The sequence below is a fragment of the Cyanistes caeruleus genome, chromosome 3 (assembly GCF_971803275.1).
Source record: "Cyanistes caeruleus chromosome 3, bCyaCae1.hap1.1, whole genome shotgun sequence".
In the NCBI taxonomy this organism is placed as follows: domain Eukaryota; kingdom Metazoa; phylum Chordata; class Aves; order Passeriformes; family Paridae; genus Cyanistes; species Cyanistes caeruleus.
The window spans coordinates 7,497,949-7,516,396 of record NC_141703.1 but is presented as its reverse complement, the minus strand read 5'-3'; the positions used below and the strand labels follow the sequence as shown (position 1 = coordinate 7,516,396).

Below are 18,448 nucleotides of genomic sequence, written 5' to 3'. Positions count from 1 at the left end.
CAGCCTCATCTCTTGGCTGCCTTCTCATGGGCAGCTGCTGTAAATGAAATTAAAAAACCAATCCTGGCTCTTAAAGCACAGGTGTTTCAGAAGGCAGGATTTACATTTTACTTTGTTTGTGAAGAGGTCTGAGGGTAGTACATCCAGCAAGGAAAGATGAAGAATCACCAGAAATTGTTAAATTTTTGCGAGATCAAATATTAGAATCACAAAATGAAGTCACAGGATACAATCTCATGAAAAAAACAAGCATGAGTATTATTATAAAGTGCAGACCTTTCCACTACTTCAACTGATGTAACTTCTCAGATTTAGAGAAAGCCAGCTGAGCATCAGCTGCTCTTCATCACTTGAAACAACATCTGCAAAAATCACTGGGGTTGAGATGCCTCTGACCTCACACAGTAATTTGTTGCTCTTTGCTGTTCACTGTATTCCAGAGCAACTGACTCTGCAGGAACAGATGACAGCCAAAGCAGGTGTATATATATAACTGTAATAGTTTAAAACAAGGTGGAAGATGCATGTTTCACATATGCACAGCAGTGTAATTAAAATGTAAGTCAAGTAAACGTTCTTTCCTGCTCAAATTTGAGATATGTAGCATTTCATGACTTCTTCCTTCTTGGACTGAAAACAAACAGTGAAGTTTAGACACCCTACAAATTTACAAATAAGCTCCTACATACACACAGTTGTGTGAATGCTACTGGGAAGCAAATAAGGCAGTGATAATATAAACAGAACTATATACAATCACTATACATATATAAAACAATCAGGAAGAGTGTAGTAAGAGAACTAAAAAGATGGAGGTTTATGGAGATGATGGTAAAAATTCAGAAAGAAGACAGCTGGTGCAATGTAAGGGTATTGTAATTTACAACTACATTAAAGAAGGTAAGAACATCTAAGGAACACAAGAAAGGAGAGAAAGACATGTACAAGTCAGAAAAGGAACTAAATTAAATAGGTGCAGAAAAAAAACAGGGAGAAAGAGACTAAACAAAGGAAAAAAAAATAATGGAAAAAAGACAAAAAAAGAAGAGATTAAGTTTCCCAAACAGCAGAAGGAATGTAGAGGAGAGACCACATATGGAAAACAGAAAAGGACAGGGGGGAAGGGGAAGTTGTGGGGGAAGAGGACAAAGAGGGCAGCGATGCTTAATTCTGAAGAGAGACTTCCTTTTATCCTGAACACACAGGGGCACTGAGTGTAGCCTCCAGCTTTCTCATGTCTGCACACCTGGCACCTTCACACAGTTTGTTAACTCTTTTTTCCAGCTACCCTCACTGTAAAACCAACCACAGTTATGACAGAAGCCAGTCTAGCGTGGTGGTAAAGAAATATGCTCAAGTGTTGTTTTTTAGACCAGATCTGTAGCTTACATGTAAGTGCACTCACATGCAACTAAACAAATAAATACTTTAATAGATGAAAGCCCTTCACTATCCATTCCTTAGATCCTTTCTTCCTCATTGCAAAATTGTCTAAAATCCCCCTCCTGACCAGCATGATGGCAACATACTCTTATAGTCAGTTTGCAGAAGTGTCTATGCACAAAAACCCAAAAATCATGACACAGGCTGGGTATGAGGTTTTTTTTTCCCCTTAAAACTGTTTAAAAATAATACTATCACAAAACTTTTATATCAAAATCCTCAGAACTTTCACTCTCATGTTACTGGACAGGCATTCTGAGATGGAAAAATAGGAAGACAAGGAACAACTTTCCCCACAACCTGTAAAATCAAAAGCAACAACCACAGAATCCATGACTGTTCAGAAGTGGAGACATGGACACATTCCTCCTGACATATCCTGATCTAGGACAGAAGTAGATCTGTTAACCTACAAGTCTTAAAATGCTGCAGGAAACCCCCACTTTTTAAAGTTTGTTTTTGGAGATGCTGAATTGTTTTTGAAATGGTTGTGGTTTGTATCAAAGGGTCTAAAATTTCACACCTCCTCTGCTAGTACAGTCTGAAGGTTTTAGAAGTGCTTGTGCTCCCAGCCTCTCACGAAGTGAGCAGCTACCTTGCAGCAGAACCTCCTCCCTACACACCAACAACATTCCTTCACTGAGGAGACACATATTGGACAGTTATTTAAATCAGGTGTATGCATACCCACAGTGCATATGCATAGATCAGGTATCACATCAACACAGAAGGATCAAGGAACTTCATGCAAGCATAGAGCAAGAATATAATATTTGACTAATATTACAGTATATGTTTGGTGGTAGGAAGTAAAAAAAAAGCATTAGTCCATGAAAACAATTTCAGAATGAAAATGCAAACCAAAAATATTGTATGCTTTATTCATTCAATGAAAATTAAATTTTAGTTCAGTTGTTTTGCAAATATTAAATATTGGGAAAAAAACCCAAAATTTAGGTAATTTTAATACTGCCTCTAAATTAGAATCTTCAGTATTCCCTGGAAATCACCCTTCTACTTAATTATACTGTCGATTATGTATTATACTGTAGACAGATTTAGTCAATACCATATAATTTTATTTGAACAGGCAGTATTAAAACCGAAAAGAGCAAAGAGAAGCAAAAGAAAGCGGATTTTTAAACATGCAAAGACAAACACCATAGCTGACTGATATGCCTTAAAGGAAAACAAAGGGATACCTACTTTCTGCTGCTAGAAGTCCTAGAAGGAAGGCAGCGTTTGGACAAACAACAAACAGTATGAAGATTTCAGAACAAGCGATTTATAAAGCTGCAACCTAGCAGACTAATTTAGCCACAAAAATACTCCCAAAGTGACAAGGATCCCCCCAGTTTTTAATATGGTTTTTCTATGTGTGAAGCAAATGGCACTGGAAGACTGGGATGGCAGGAAAACAAACACTTGGCATTGGGAAAGCAGCACATGGATGCAGTGTTAGAGATCTATTAATACCAGACTTTTCCCAACATTGATTAAACTATTTTAAAAAACTCATGAAAAAAAGTGATTTTCAGGAAAAAATACTGTAAAAGGTGAAATAATAAAATAATTCAACATACTGAAAATGATGCATAGCATCATATTAATATACCTAGTAAGCAAAATTTAGCAATTTTACATTGAAATCAAAAGTTTCAGTGAAAAATGTGATGCAAACCATTTAGAAATACAACCACTTCATTATTGCTTTCAATTAACAGTGTGTTTATGCCTTTTTTTTTTATTTAAACATATCAGAGCAAAGAATCAATAGCTGAAAAATCATAAAGTTAATAATTGAATATTGGAAACACACAAACTCATGATATCAAAACTGACAGCTGTGCTTGTAACACTAATAAAGGAATTAACAATAATTATAAGGTGAATGTACTTTTTTTTTTCCCCAAGCATTCATATATTAAAATATTATACAATACCCTTTACAAATATTTACAAAATCAGTGGTAATTTTTGAATAACAAAAATGTTTTTTTTTTCTTACTTATGTTGATGAAATTGATTGGTTTTAAGATATGGGCTTGTACTGACAATATTTCATGAATTCTAAATACCATGAAACAACTAACCATTCTAACCAGTTCAGCTACTTCCATGTGTGTTGGAAACAGCGAGCTTACAACTTGTCCCTATCTATGCTGTTTGACCTTACTCTGAAAGACTAAAAGATTTAGCTTCATTCCAAATATTATTATCATTGAATTTGAAAATCAAGATCTCATGCTGTTAAAAACTTCTCATTTGACACAACAACACGGAGCCTGACAAAATAGAACAGGATGAAAATTTCAATTTGCACAAAAATCAATCCTGAGACAAAATACCAAAAAGCACTTGTGAAAATGCTGTGTGTGGAATCTGTGCCTTGCAGTTGGAGAAAACGAGGCAGAAGCACTGAAGGAGCCTCAGCTGCTTTGTGTGCAGTGCAAAACTCTGCTTCTACTTTCATCTGCTTCCAGAGCGACCACAGAGCTCAGCACTCACACGAATGCAGGAAGTACTGCAGCAGTGCCACTGCTTAGCACAGGTGCAGGAGCACATTTGGCCACTCAGGCTCTTCTTTTGCTCTGAGGTTACCCCAAAACACAGCTCGAGGATCCCTTACAGGAATCCAGTGGCAAAAAGCCGCTCTGAAACCTCTTAGTCACAGTTCAGAAATGGGTGCCACAAACCAAGCAATTCCAGCAGACATTAGAGAGTAACATCCTTTAACCAAAAAGGTAAGGTTTGCTTTAATTAAAAGTTAGGCAGTTTTCCAAACACTATGGACTATCCACTGGCTCAGCTCCAGCTTTGACTCAGATCTGAAAATGTGGCTACAAAAAGCTTTTGAAACTATAAAGTTGCAAAAAACCTCTTCAATTTATCAGTTTTTCTAACTGTTGGCCTGAAAATGTAACCATTTTGCATCTACTTAACACTCCATATGAAACAGTCCTCAATTCAGCTTCTCAAGTCAAACCTCAAGAAGCAAAAGGATGAAAAATTAAAAACTTTAATGGTGGTGATGTTCATTTCCGAGCCTGAGGCACTGTTATGAAAACACTTGAAAACTGTATGTCTGTACACTCTGCTGGGGGACAAGTGGCCAGCATATGACAGAAGGAGAGGAAATCCTGTCTGGAGCTGATGAACAATCAGGAGGTAGGAGGGCCAGGCCCTGGGCAGGAAAGGGGAGGGAGGCAGATGGGGAAGGCCAGCAGAAAGCAAACACTTTGAATTTCCCTGGCACTTTATGTATTTCATGGTCCACTTTCATGGGCCACTTTTTCTCCTGTGACAGATTTAGCCTTCAGGCCTGCTGATTGCTAACTTCTGATTTATGTTTGTTTCAGCATATTAAAACTATCCAAAACATTTGTTGCCTTGGGGAATACACATTTTACAATGCCCTGAAGACAGGCAACCTGAAAATCAAATGTTTTACATTCTAGAGAAGACCATTTGCAGAAAGCTTGTCAGCTGAGCTGCTTGGTGGCTTTACTGGGGAAGTTACTGAACACTGTCAGCAATAAAGCAGCATTGTAGTCTAAAAGTATTTTAAAAGGTTTTATCACACTCAAAATTCAGCAAGACTGGTTTCTGCCATGTTACCCACAGGATGATAGCAGGATTAATTCAAGTTCTTCAGAGGATGGTTGCTGACAAAAGAGGAAACAGACTACCCAGTGATCAGTAAGTGGTTGGAACCAAGAGTTGCTAACACTGTACAAAGGAAAGGAAGATGTGTACAGAAAAAAACCTGGTTGACCTTAAACAAAATTTCTCTGTTCATTCCCATCTAACTTAGCTATGGAGTTTGCAGACTATCACTGGAAAAGAATATCTTTTGTGATTCTGCATCTACAAAAGTCATCTGACTTGCTGCCTTCAGTGCCTTCCTATCCCAGGATAATACTCTGGTAGCTCAGGAAGATGCTCCAGGGTTCCAGCAACACCAGATTTCCAAACTGAACTTTGAGGAAGAACACCTCTAAATTGAGGAAAAAGAGAGAACTGAAATTTACTGTTTCTGTGTTTGGAAAGCCCTGGAAGACAGGAAATGCAACTTAAATAACCTCATAGGAATCCATTATTTCTGTATATTTATCTCTGTAGGAGTTCTGTATTTGCCTGTTTTTGACAAACCATTTAATTACAATGAAAAGCCTCATGAAATTTTATGGGAGGAATAATTGGCAACCACATCTAAAATATTAAATGCTCTTCATTAAGAGTTTATGATCTGGAATAACATTATGAGATATTAGGAAGGAAACTTAAATAACCTTAAGATAATCAAGTTTCTACTGCAATTCTTGAGTTTTATGTTTAATTTCTCCAAACTAGTTTGGTTTAGCATCATCACAAGAACATCCTACAAGCTAGAAATATTTGAAAATACTATTAGTGTACTTCTGAAGAGGAAACAAAATAGATTTCCGTATCTAGGAATTTAAGAATCTTAAAGAGTTGTAGAGTCTTTTCTTGCAAGGCTCAGTGTTCAGTATTAAATATTTTATCAGCTGAAGTAGTGGGTCAGAGAAACATAATGAAAACGACCCACTTAGCATAGTTTCCTGATCACTGTGATCCACCATCAGTCTGATCAACAATGTCAGGTTAGAGAATAACTTTGCTCTCCTGAGAATTCAAAGCTTTTGTTTCATTTATTTCAGAGATTAACACAAGCCAACAATGGATCCAACACAGATATTCTGTACAATTTACGTGTGCACTGGGTTTGAGTATTCTCTGAGCAGAAAAAAATAGAACTTGGAACTTTCCTGTATAGTGATATCTGCAATTACATCACTCTGAGGAAGACACATGTCCTGTTGATGTGAGACTGAAACTGGAAAGCAGAACTGCTGTTTCCAGATTAGGAAAGTTGCCACTGCCAGTCATGCTGGTGGCCAATCACCACTGAAATGGGGGAAGTCGATGGAAACAAAAATTAAGGCACTGCAAGGAGTTCTAGGTGAAGTAAAACTGACTTTTTCTTTAGAAGAATAGGTGGATCCTGAACTGCAAGTACAAGTATCCAAAAGCTGTCTGGCTGAACTTAAGCCATGAGGCTTTGATTTATTTGCAATAAATTGGCAATTTGCAATAAATGATCTGAGATTCTCATTAATTTCTAAGGGAATTATGAACTGTGTTCATGTCTAAAGATGAGGCAATCTTTTAATATTTTTAGTACTAGAACTTGGATTCCAAGAAATGAAATTGGAGAATTTCAACCAAGAAAAGTTACCCCCATTCTTATGGGACATATAATTCTTATATTAATGACATTAAAATAATTTCTATTAATTACTTGCTTATATGAAATAGAAGGAAAGAAATAATTAATATATGCAGTCAATACATAATTTTATCACCATAAAAATATTGGGACAGAGAATTATCACACAGGAAATCAACACATACAATATAGTTCCTGAAATGTCCTCTAGAAAAGTCAGTATACAACTAAAGTATTCTGCCAATACTCCTAAGCTGTTTAGAAAAATTAAAGACAGTCCTTTTGGTCTTAGGTTTTCTTAAAGGCTTATTTAAATTGATCCTAAGTACTAATTTTAGATCAGACAGACCAACCCAGGCTTTTGCACTGCAAATATTTTGAGCAATGATATGTCAAAATTAAGATACATAATTAAGACAGGGCTGTGTTAGTTTAGGGACTGACAGGTTATTCAGATTTCTGAACATGGGCTATGGACAAAAGGACTCCTTGAGTAAGGTCACTGTCCCATCCAAGGCCTAGGTCACAGCACAAGTATTATCTTCCCCTTTGAGGTATGCTGGGAGGTCCCTGAGTATATGTATTATCTCTCTCTTAAAATCTGGGGGTCAGAAATACTGTCCAGTGTGCTTTAAACAGGACACATATTAATAACATTGTTCTCTATAACAGGTCAGGAGACTCTGGTACATAAGGGCCTCTTTTTATAAATAACTATTACTAAGATATTAAAGCTTTGTTCCTGCCTAAGAATTCAAGACATAATTTCAGTAAGCTTTTATACTCAATTAATATAAAGAGGTATGTGAGATCATAACATTATTTGTAAATAAATGCACATACATAAAAAAAAATAAAAAAAATCAGAATTTCTGTAGAAGCTTAAAACTGTGGCAAGATTTTCTCTTCATTTTTGCCAGTTGTCAATGCCATTGTGACTGAAAATTATTTATCCTTTCACATGTAAATGTTAACTTAATAGTCAATTTTTGGAATCTCAGTAAATTAGTAAATATGTGGTACTCTGGTCAGTACAGACTTAAGACATGCTGGCTGCAAGAAATAGACTTTCTGTTAAAATACCTGAGGAGGTGGGGTCTTCAGAGAAGTCTGGCAGCTCTTCAGGGGGGTCACCATAGAAGGAGTTGAATTTGTGGCTTGACACAGCTGCTAGTACTGCCCCCTGAATAAAAATACCCACACAGTCTCAATTACACAAAGAAGGATAATTAAACATTTCCAGACACCTTGGATCACTCAATCTCCTGAGGTCTCTTGTGTGTTGACCTTTTCAGTGAAGAGCAAATAACTTTTCCAGTCTTCAGCTTTGCCTCCCTCTTATCAGTGACCATATCTAACAGAAGAGCTGGTCATACACTAATAAACAGTAAAAATATTATTTGCAAGAGGATTCATCAGAGCAGTTCTTTATGTGAATGCATTTTGAAACTGTGAGGCATAAATTCACATTGTAGTACAATGTAAACAAAATAACTAACCTCTTTATCTTTTCCTCTTACTTAGACTGAGTGAATTAGCAGGAATAAAAATTCACTCTTTAAAGCAAAACACTTCCTTTTTTTATTTTAGAAATTGTCATAACTTGACACTGACAGCACTAGAATACTTTGACACCCATAATGCATCAATACAAAAATAACAGTTATACAGACAGTTGCAGAGTCCCAGAATGAGTGTTACAGGGAATTTACAAACCTAGAAAAATGGTTACCCGCTCTGACATATACATAATTATTCAAGTAAATTGCACTTTAATCACTGAGGTTTTAATGCCTCACAGTTATGGAAGTATGGACAAATTTAATGAAGCATACTGCAGAACAGTGCTTTGGATAAAATGGCATTAAAAAAAAAAATTAAAAAAAAAGGTATAAAAGCTCAGGAAACTAAATATAGTGGCCTCCCCAGGAAGAAATCTGGGAAATACCTGAAATTGCATCCAGAACAGGAATCAAAATGTACTAGATAGCATTTTTAATGGAAGTATTACCTGGACATACAAACCACCTAAGAAAAAGAGCTGTTCATGAATTGTGAGAACTGTGCATCCTCATCATCAGCTACATGAAACTTTTGCAAAGCAGCAGCTCAGTGTGAATACCTAATTCTGAGTTTTATTACAAATTGTAAAATAGCCCATGAACTGTAATGCTCCATGTTTGTGTCATAATTTTGTGAACCTTTCAGTGAATACAGAAATGTTTCTGTTAAAGACTCCATGACATTCAAAATTACTGTTCCTTTTATAATAATAAAAATGTAACACAATAATAACAGAAGTGATTGCATGATTCTCTCCAGTATTTCATATTACACAGAATTACTGAATTGACTGAAGATGGAGACATCATATACACCTTGGTTGTTACCAGACAATTTGCACTGAAATTTGAAAACCATGAAGAAAGACAGACAGAAAGACAGACGGAAAGACAGAAAGACAGAAAGGAAAGGAAAGAAAGAAAGGAAAGAAAGGAAGGAAGAAAGGAAGGAAGAAAGGAAGGAAGAAAGGAAGGAAGAAAGGAAGAAAGGAAGGAAGAAAGGAAGAGAGAGAGGAAGAGAGAGAGAGAGAGAGAGAGAGAGAGAAAGAAAGAAAGAAAGAAAGAAAGAAAGAAAGAAAGAAAGAAAGAAAGAAAGAAAGGAAGGAAGAAAGGAAGAGAGAGAGGAAGAGAGAGAGAGAGAGAGAGAGAGAGAGAGAGAGAGAAAGAAAGAAAGAAAGAAAGAAAGAAAGAAAGAAAGAAAGAAAGAAAGAAAGAAAGAAAGAAAGAAAGAAAGAAAGAAAGAAAGAAAGAAAGAAAGAAAGAAAGAAAGAAAGAAAGAAAGAAAGAAAGAAAGAGAGAAAGAAACCCCAGCCTTTCTAAGACATCATTTAAATAAATATCTGTGAAGGCCTGTTGCAACTTTTTGTTTTACTGCCAACTTCAAAGCATGGATTTCTCTTAGCACTTTTTAAATGAACCAGGTATCACACAAAATAAGAGCTGTGTAATTATACTGTTTTAACACTACATTCAGTTTACCTTTAGTTTTCGTCTTGCATTGAATTTTCTCAATTGTTCTACTGTTTCTGGAAGATGAATCTTGTATGCATAGCGATCTCTCTCCTTCAAAAACCCCACAAAAAACAAACCAAAAAAACATTAAATACAAGCTTTTAGTATCCTCTTGACACTAAGAAACCAGTCTAGAAAAGTACCAGCTCATAAATATCCTAAGGAGAATGAGGACTTTTTTTCAACTTAAGGAAAACTTCAAGAACTTAAGAGGGATTCAATACTTTTACAGAACTCTTAACTTGGGCCAAAGATGTTTTCTTTTTGCAGTTGTTTCCCACCTTGCAGTAAGACCCCAGTCCTTTGTTTTACTGTTGTGCTGTCAGTCTGTGTCTAGCACTGAACTTTGAAGATGGCAAGCAGAAAGTAGCTCTGCTTTTTGCAATTCACAAACCTCAGTGAACCAACATGTTCAAGCACTCTTTTACAGGGTTCTGGATACTTCAGGTAAGTTTGGGAGGTGGGGTACACGTCCAGCAGGGCAGGAAGTGCTAACCCAATGCCAGTCAGGGGATGGTACAGGAACAATTCTCCATTGCAGGTGCAGATGAAAAATTTGCCAATGAACAATTGCGGTGACAGAAGGGACAAAACTTGCAGCAGCCAACTAACTTCTCCCCCTGAAGCTACATAACATTAATTTAATGTGTTTATCACATGCTTCTCCTGAATCAGAGTGAAATCACAGCAGTGTCTCTATGGCACTAAACATGTCTGTGCCTCATGCTGCATTTGCTCCTATCTATAAATGGTTTAGAAAGTTCTGAGTCAGCAGAGAAGGCAGTTTATTGTAGGCAAAACTGAGAGGACTGACTGGTAGAATGCCTGTCCTGAGCTTGCAAATAAAGTTGTCATACACTAATCCATGTGACTTCCAACCAGTAACAACTTGATCAGAAAGAGACCACAGATGCCAAAAGTGCAAAGTTGCACAGGCTGCTTTTTTCATCTGATTACGTGCACATTACAGAATTGTCTTTTTTAACAAACCTAATTAGCTCAGTTGCTCAAAAAACAAAAATTACAAAAAATTGGTTTTCTGCCAAAATGACCCTCAACCAAATTCCAGTTACCAGCAGATAAAAGCAGATCACCTGTGTTTGTATTATATTCTGGGATTCCAAAATAATGGTGTTCATTCCCATACTCTTTGATATTTGATACACTATGTATGACCCAGATGAACAGGCAGAACTTGGCCTCTCTTTGAGTGGAATGGCTTGAACCTGCAGCCCCCCAGCACCCAGAAGAGCTGCCTTAATGACCACTGTCATTTCTGAGAGGTGGACACTCCTGACCCTGACCTCCTCTTATAAGTTAGAGGATTCTATTCTGCAGCTTGGAATACAGGAGTCAGAGGCAGAAAGAGAGCAGAGAAGTGGAAGAACAACTCCATTCACTGGTGGTTACACCATTAACTTAGAGGTAGAAGACTATATGATCCTGTTCTTCCCACGTTCTTTTTTGTGGGTTTCTCTTTGTCTCATGTAGAGCATGAAGCATTAGCTGATTACCAGATCAGCCCCCTTTCAAATTAAGTGCCTTGTTTAAGCTGATGATATTATGACTCTTTCTACCCTGGACACTCACTACAGAAAAGAAGCAAAGGATAACTAAGAAAAGTTAATTCATCATCTTCTGCCAAAGATAATACAATGCTCTGAACCACTACTTTTCACTTTTTAGTTCTGCAGCACAACCCATCATTCTCCAACCCCAATGTTGACCACAGACTAGTGATGGACTGCTGAGAACCTACAGGTGTATTTTCTTCTGCTCCTGTTGTAAACCTTCAGTGTACAGCAACTACTCTTCCACTGGCTTAAAGTGTGCTGTAAATTCTGCCATCACTGAAAAATAGTTTGATTACCAGATGTCATATAATTTTATGCAGTCACAGTGGCCTTGGAGCAACACTCCACCATTTCCTTCCCTTTTGGTGGGATATTTTCAAGTATTTAATGTAAGGAAGCAGCACAGCTCAGTAGTATAACCTATGGCAGCAGAGTGCATGGCTCTCTGAGTAACAGGAAAGAGGTTTAGATATGACTGAGTGAAAAGGAGATCAGAAATTACTTCTCTGAAGTTTGAGAGCCACAGAAAGACACCTTAACACCACCTTTAAGCTTCATGTTATACAGCCCTACTCCCTGCACTCTGGTGCTGCTGAAGATGTTCAACTGAGCTTGCATTTAAGCAAGAGTTTAAGCCAGGCAATTATAAAAATCTGAGGCTCAAATCCTCCAAAGCATTTAAAGCACATTATCTCACATTTTGTACAGTTCATGTCTACTTTGACAAGCTCAGGAAAACAAAGGAATAGATGTTTTTATCCCTTATACAGGAAACTAGCACGTAAACAGCTGCTTTTACTACCTTTAACCAGGGGTGATTCAGTGCTTCATACACTGTTATCCTTTCTGCTGGATCCAGCATAAGCATGCGGCGCACCAGATCTTTGGCACTTTCAGAAATATGGCTCCATTGCCTAGGATTCATCTGATTATGAGCAAGAAAAAAAAGTAAATTAGTAATAAGGATCTAGAAAAGAACCTAGTGTTTATGTAAAATTATTGCAGAGATTTAACAGTGCTTGGTGCTAGCAAACATTTCCAGGTAATGAATGTAAAAGAAAATCTCTTCAAAGTTTTTTAATAACTTGTAAAAATCGAACATTATTTGCTACTGAAACGGCACAAAATTTGAAAACATAAACCCTGACATGTCCTTAGTACTATGTTATAATCACAGTATAATTTCTGTCTGGTCTACATTCTGCTCAGATCAAAGTGACCATTCAATAGATAAAGCAAAAAACAATTAAGCTCTGTTTAACTGTTAATTATGTGTATAATAAATGCAGAAATGGAATCTACTCCTGAAATCAATATATGACATGAGAATTTATCTGTTTTAACCCACAGTTTCATGGCAGTGATTCTGGGTAAGAAGGGAGTAAGAGAATGCCTGTTACAAACTACTCTGGTCCTGTCCTGAAGGTGCTATGGACAATAGCACCTTCAGGACAATATTCCCAATTCCCAATAAATTCCCAATAAATTCCTTTCAACTTCACAACAGGAAAAGTTTTTCCACCAGGAAAGCATAAAAGGATAAGACAATACCAGGAATTGTAACAGTTTCAGAGCAGAACTACATCTTTAGGAGATACAATAGGAAGGATGATTCAGAATATATTTTCATTTTGTGCATATATGCAGGTTTGTGCCCAACCAGTCAAAATGATGGACACCTGATAAAACCATACCAAAGTAAGAAAATTCTTTATGTGATATAAAGGATTGTATCTTTAAGATATTTATAGTATTTCTTTAATTTATGAAGAAGCTAAGTTTTATTAGATGATAGCTAACTTTACGAAGTACTAAATGCAAATTCAAAATTAAAACCAGACTCTTTTCAATGTTACGATCTGATCATTTAAACAAGTCCATTTTATTTAAAATCAGTTTTTACAAAAAATGATCACTTTGAATTGGGGCACTCAGCAACATTATCTGGCTATGAAATGCACATTTAAAGCTGCCATTCATAATTTCTTTTTCAGCTCTAATGAAATGAAGGTAATTGCAAATTTGACAGGATTTTCACTGAATAGACAAATTATTGTGGAAACAGGAACGGAAAAAGAACTAAGAAGACACAATGTGCTGGCTGTAACTTTTTTTTTTTTAAAAAAAGAGAAGTTAACTAGTATCCTTCCAGAAGGTTTTAGTTGCTTATGAGATTCCATAAAGAAATCTTACATAAAGTGGAACATCTGTCAGTCTGTGCAATCCCAAAACTAGTGCCATGAAGAAATGCTGCTGTTTCTAGGATTATAAAGTTTAAAAAATGAAATACATGCTCCAGACCAAGCACAGTAACAGTGCTGCCACTTACATTTTAGCAGGCTATTAAGGTGATATAATAAATCAGACAGCTTTGGGAGTTTCCATCTCTAATTTGCTAATGCAGAGCTCTTTTATGACCTTGGTTTCAAAGTACAGCAAAGCTGATATTGGACAAACCCACAGAAACAGTGAAGTTGAAGCTTTAAATTTGACTCCACAATGGTCTGTGGGGTGAGAAGCTGTGAGAGCTTCTCTTGTGTGCACACTGACCTGCCCTTGGTTGCAAGTGGCTCCTTTTGAATCAACAGCTGCATTTTACTGCACACTGTACTAAGAAGAAAAATGCCTGCCTGCATTTGTAAAATAACATGTATTTTGGTTGAAATCAAGGCAATATAATGATGAATGTTTATGACAGCTCTGTTAGTTGATCAAAAAATTTAAGCAGTCTATAAATCTGAGGTTGCAGTATGTTCTTCACAGCTTCACAGCTAAACCTCTTGCCTTCCTGCTGGGCTCAATGTACAGTTAGGAGCTGGTTGTAACACCCATTTATTATTTCATCTGAGTAAATATTTTCATACTCTATTTCCCAGCAATGATACAAAACACATCAGGTGCAAGACACACCGGGAAGGGCAAATCATCTCTCTTCCAGTGTAACAGATTTCCATAAGCTTTAAATTTAAGTCAAGCTAAATATAAAAATCAGCTTCCAGAAATTTTACCAACAGGGCTCATCTCACTGGAAAAGGATTCATGTATGCTGTCATTTACCTTGTATTTGCCTTTAATAATGCCTTCAAATAATCTTTCCTTGGTTCCATAAAAAGGCAAACAACCGCTTAGCAGGATAAACAGGATCACACCACAACCCCAAACATCTACAGGCTTCCCATATGGTTCTCTTTTTACCACTTCTGGAGCCATAAAGTGAGGTGTTCCTACACGTCCTAAATGGAAATAAAAATAAATTGAGTCAAACTGATGTGTGTCAAACATGGACATAAAGAATATCAGTGCATTAAACAAAAACAGTTTTAATAAATTTTGTTCATGGTTTAAAGCACATTTTTTTTAACCTTAAGTTTGTATTTTTATATATATGCAGTGAGATAAATCAGCATTTTCTCTTTTGCTTCATTTTTACTTTTATAAATTGAGGAATATTTTACTCAAGCTGGCAGACCGTAAGAGCATTAAGACTCTTCAGTGAAACTTGCCATATAAAAGTAAACCCATCAATTTGGAAAATCTTTGAAACAGGAATTATTCAGAGAGCAAATCAAAGATACTGAAGAGTTCTAGTCCACACTGGTGACTTGAAAAAGCTGCATCTCATTGGCAAGAGCAGAGTTTGGTCTGACGCTCTGCCCATACCTTGGCTGGTCTACTGAAACTGCCAACAAAAATGCAAAATGCCAGCATATGTGTTATTAATTTATTTGAAGAGGGCAGTATCTTACTGCAGATGAAAAGAAAATGCTAATTTGTTTCACAGAGTGCTTTCATTGAGTTTAATTAATGTTTTCCCATGAAAACAAAATGAATTCAGTACCAACTGATCTTTTGAGCAGATAAAACTGATTAGAGTAACTTAATTCAATTTCTATGTATCACATTAAGCCAAATAAAAGCAACAAACATTTTACCTCTCCTTATAAATGTTTCCCACTGTAAAGAGTTTTATTTCCATTGCAAAAATTAAGCTTGGAATGCTCAGGTTATCACTGACACTTATAAACACTGTAGTCTTTGGACAACCTTGGTTCTACTAAATACCAACAGAAGAAACAGAACATCAGTGTAGCAAACTGTCACCACTAATAACCCTTCATAAATTATTCTTCCTTACTGCAGTGTATCTCAGAGGCTCCATTCCAGGCTTGCAGCACCTGCTGGTTAGGAGAGCCTAAAGTGCAGCCCAGAAAATCCAAGGTGTTTGCAGGGCACATATTTAACTCAGTTTTGTCTTTGTAAAAAGACTCTTGCTTGATTAAGCTGCTCACCCTCTGCATGGGAGTCAGCTAAGTCACAGCATGGGGAACAAACACCTGGGAGATTATTTGGAAGTAGTTTCCTCAGTAAAGACCATCATTTGTTTATCCCACCTAATGCAGGAATATGGTCTGACCATGTTTGTTAATTAGCCCTTTTTTTGCATCTAAAGGATTAAAATACTGTCAGAAAGACAGCAGCTTTTTAACCATACTCCTAAGAAGAAACACCACCATTGTCAAACTTCTTCTACATGGTTTTCTGTTAAACCTTTACATTCCCAGTTTATCAGGGAATTCCTCTATTACAAACAAATGCTGGGGATCTGTCTGGGACAAAGGGATGTTACCTCATCAGTAAGCTAGACTGGCATCTTGAAAAGTCCCTGTAGTCCAGGCTGACCTGACAACAAAGGGCAGCTCCTTCCTCAGCTAAAAAAAGTATAAACCACCAAGATGCTGCAAAAGTCCAGCTCATCCCTCATATCACAGGGGGAGGATGAAAGATGTTTAGTCTGGACAGAGTAAGAGATGCACATGGGGAAAGATGACTCATTCTTCTTGTGGGCTGTACACACTTGGTAGGTGAATGGAGTAATTTCAGCTTGACTCAGAAACCTCAAAGCCAAATCTTCAAGATTGCATATAAAGGTAAAGAATTATCTCCTTAGATAACCCTCTCTCTTTTAGATGGCTGTTGGTAGGGAAGACAAGGAAAATTGAAATCATGTACACATCCAGTATATGTAAGTTGCTGTGATTTTTCCTAAAAAAATTATATCCATAAAGTTTCATCACTTTTTTCCCCTCTGGATGCCATCATTGGTGACAGGAAAAGCATCAACATTTCCAGCTCTGTATCAGGCTGTGCCTGTGCATAAGCAGCAACACCAGCCTGTTCAAAGACCATTTTTCTATCCCTTAGACAGCTCATGTGATGTTTGTGGTGTGCCTAACACTGACTGGAAACCTTTAACTCAGGGGATCATCAGAGACCACAGAGCAGCCTGGCTTACCCAAGTCTTGTTTGTCTCAGTGAGACTTGGGTTTAGAGGAACCCGTTTGCTATTTTGAAGCAGGTGCAACTTTTCTTACATGTTGAAAAAAAAAAAAAGTCTTTTGAAAATTCTGCCTTCCCACCACGCTTTATAATTGCTGTTATAAAATCTGACAAGTGTGGAGAAGAGGGAATTACTCCAAAGACAAACAGGAGAAATCAGCAGAAGACAAAATATCACACGGGGTAACAAGTTATTTAAAAGAGGCATTAAGGTACAGTTGTCTGGATAAAGTAGCTAATGAAACCATGAACCTTAATATCAAATGATATCTAAGTTGATTTAATGTGTATTTTCAACAATTATGTACCAACCTCTCAGCTCAGGAACTTTTTGTGGTTTCAGTAAGAAGTTGCAAAGGTGAACATGGTACAAAAATGACTATGTGCTGTGAGAACAACGCTTAAAGGTTTGAGTTTTGGCTTTTTTTCTATCGATGCACCAAAGTTTGCTGGGCATTTCAGTACAGTGAAGGGTAACCTACAGAATATCTTGTGTCCTTGCAAACAGTTACATTTTCTACTGGTGTAAATAGCATATTTTGCAGCAATACATGCTGTAAAAGCAGTCCAATAGCATGATGGAGTGTAGGAATTTAGGTGTCAGGGTGCTGGCACTGGGGCTGCAGGGGTGGTCTCTGTGAGGAGGGGCTGGAGCTGCCCCATGCCAGACACAGACAGATCCAATGGGATCACTGCAGGGCACAGCTCAGCCCAGCAGTCACGAGAGTGGTGTCAGGGAAAGGGTTTGTAACAAAGGGAAAAGCACTGCCCAGCAAAGTGAAGAGTTTGGGAACTGCCATTTCCCATCCTCCCTGAGCCCCTTGGGCTTGGGGGTTAAGTCAGGAATGAGGGGGTGAAGCTGAGGAGAGGAGGTGGTTTAATTTTTGTCTTTGTTTCCTGCTATCCAAATCTATTTGATACTTCCAAGTTCCTATTTTGCTTCATCTGGTGACCTCAGATCAGAATGTGAGGCTGCACCTTCACTTAGTACTCAAGTGCTCTTACAAACAGACAAGTGATGCTTAAAAACCAGTTCCTCTCTGATCATCACACATCTTTCTGCTCCCCTGCAAGTTAGAAGGTGTTTCTTCCATCACAGGTAGAAGAACTCGATCTTTGTTGGCCCAGTCCAAACCCAGAACACAATAAAAACCCACTCTGATGTTTAAATAAAAACAGTTTTTAATAAAAACTGCTTGTCATGAAGCAGAAGGAATAGAGTGGTTTAGTAAAAGGAAACACTGCACACATGTTTATGTCCCCACCAGGCTGCTGCCGTAAACCAGATGAAAAATGGATGTTACTTAAACTGAAAGATCAGTGCTACTAAACCCTAATACTCACTTTTAAATTTAAAATGAGAACTCCAAAAATACAAAAGAAAAGAAAAAGATGACTAGGCCAGGTTAATGAAATCCTGCCATTTACCACTGCTTGATTATAATTACTGGAAACAGTTAGATACAGGTTTGGTTTTGTAACCTTGTTAATGCTGAGCACAAGATCCTGATACTTTAGATGAGAGGGATGAGGTGGATACTTATGGTGGTGGAAATCACAATTTTATGTCCATGAAAAAACAAACCCAGAAGAAGCCAAAACTTATCTGGTTTTGATTGAATTGTCTAGTTAAACAGGATTTAAAAATGCATATATATATGTACATATGTATTGGAATCTTAAAAGTAATTTCTGGGCCAGCTGTTATCTTTTGACTGTGTTCATCAAAGGAGTAAATGATGATTCTGAAGTTATTCTAAAAACTGACC

The 18,448-nt window shown here is 37.2% G+C and overlaps 1 protein-coding gene across 14 annotated transcripts in view; it reads right to left on the bottom strand.

The window, feature by feature from the left end:
• Window positions 1-18,448, bottom strand: part of CASK (calcium/calmodulin dependent serine protein kinase) — a 191,318-nt gene that overhangs the window by 60,292 nt on the left and 112,578 nt on the right. For 8 of the 14 annotated variants that reach the window (XM_086879634.1, XM_086879635.1, XM_086879637.1 and 5 more), the window contains 5 exons: window positions 14,400-14,575; window positions 12,145-12,267; window positions 9,736-9,819; window positions 7,778-7,877; window positions 2,650-2,667 (listed from right to left, as the gene is read on the bottom strand). In XM_086879634.1, the coding sequence (XP_086735760.1) occupies window positions 2,650-2,667; window positions 7,778-7,877; window positions 9,736-9,819; window positions 12,145-12,267; window positions 14,400-14,575 (501 nt within the window). The remainder of the gene's footprint in view (window positions 1-2,649; window positions 2,668-7,777; window positions 7,878-9,735; window positions 9,820-12,144; window positions 12,268-14,399; window positions 14,576-18,448) is intronic. The other 6 variants (XM_086879640.1, XM_086879636.1, XM_086879639.1 and 3 more) reach the window with 1 other exon arrangement.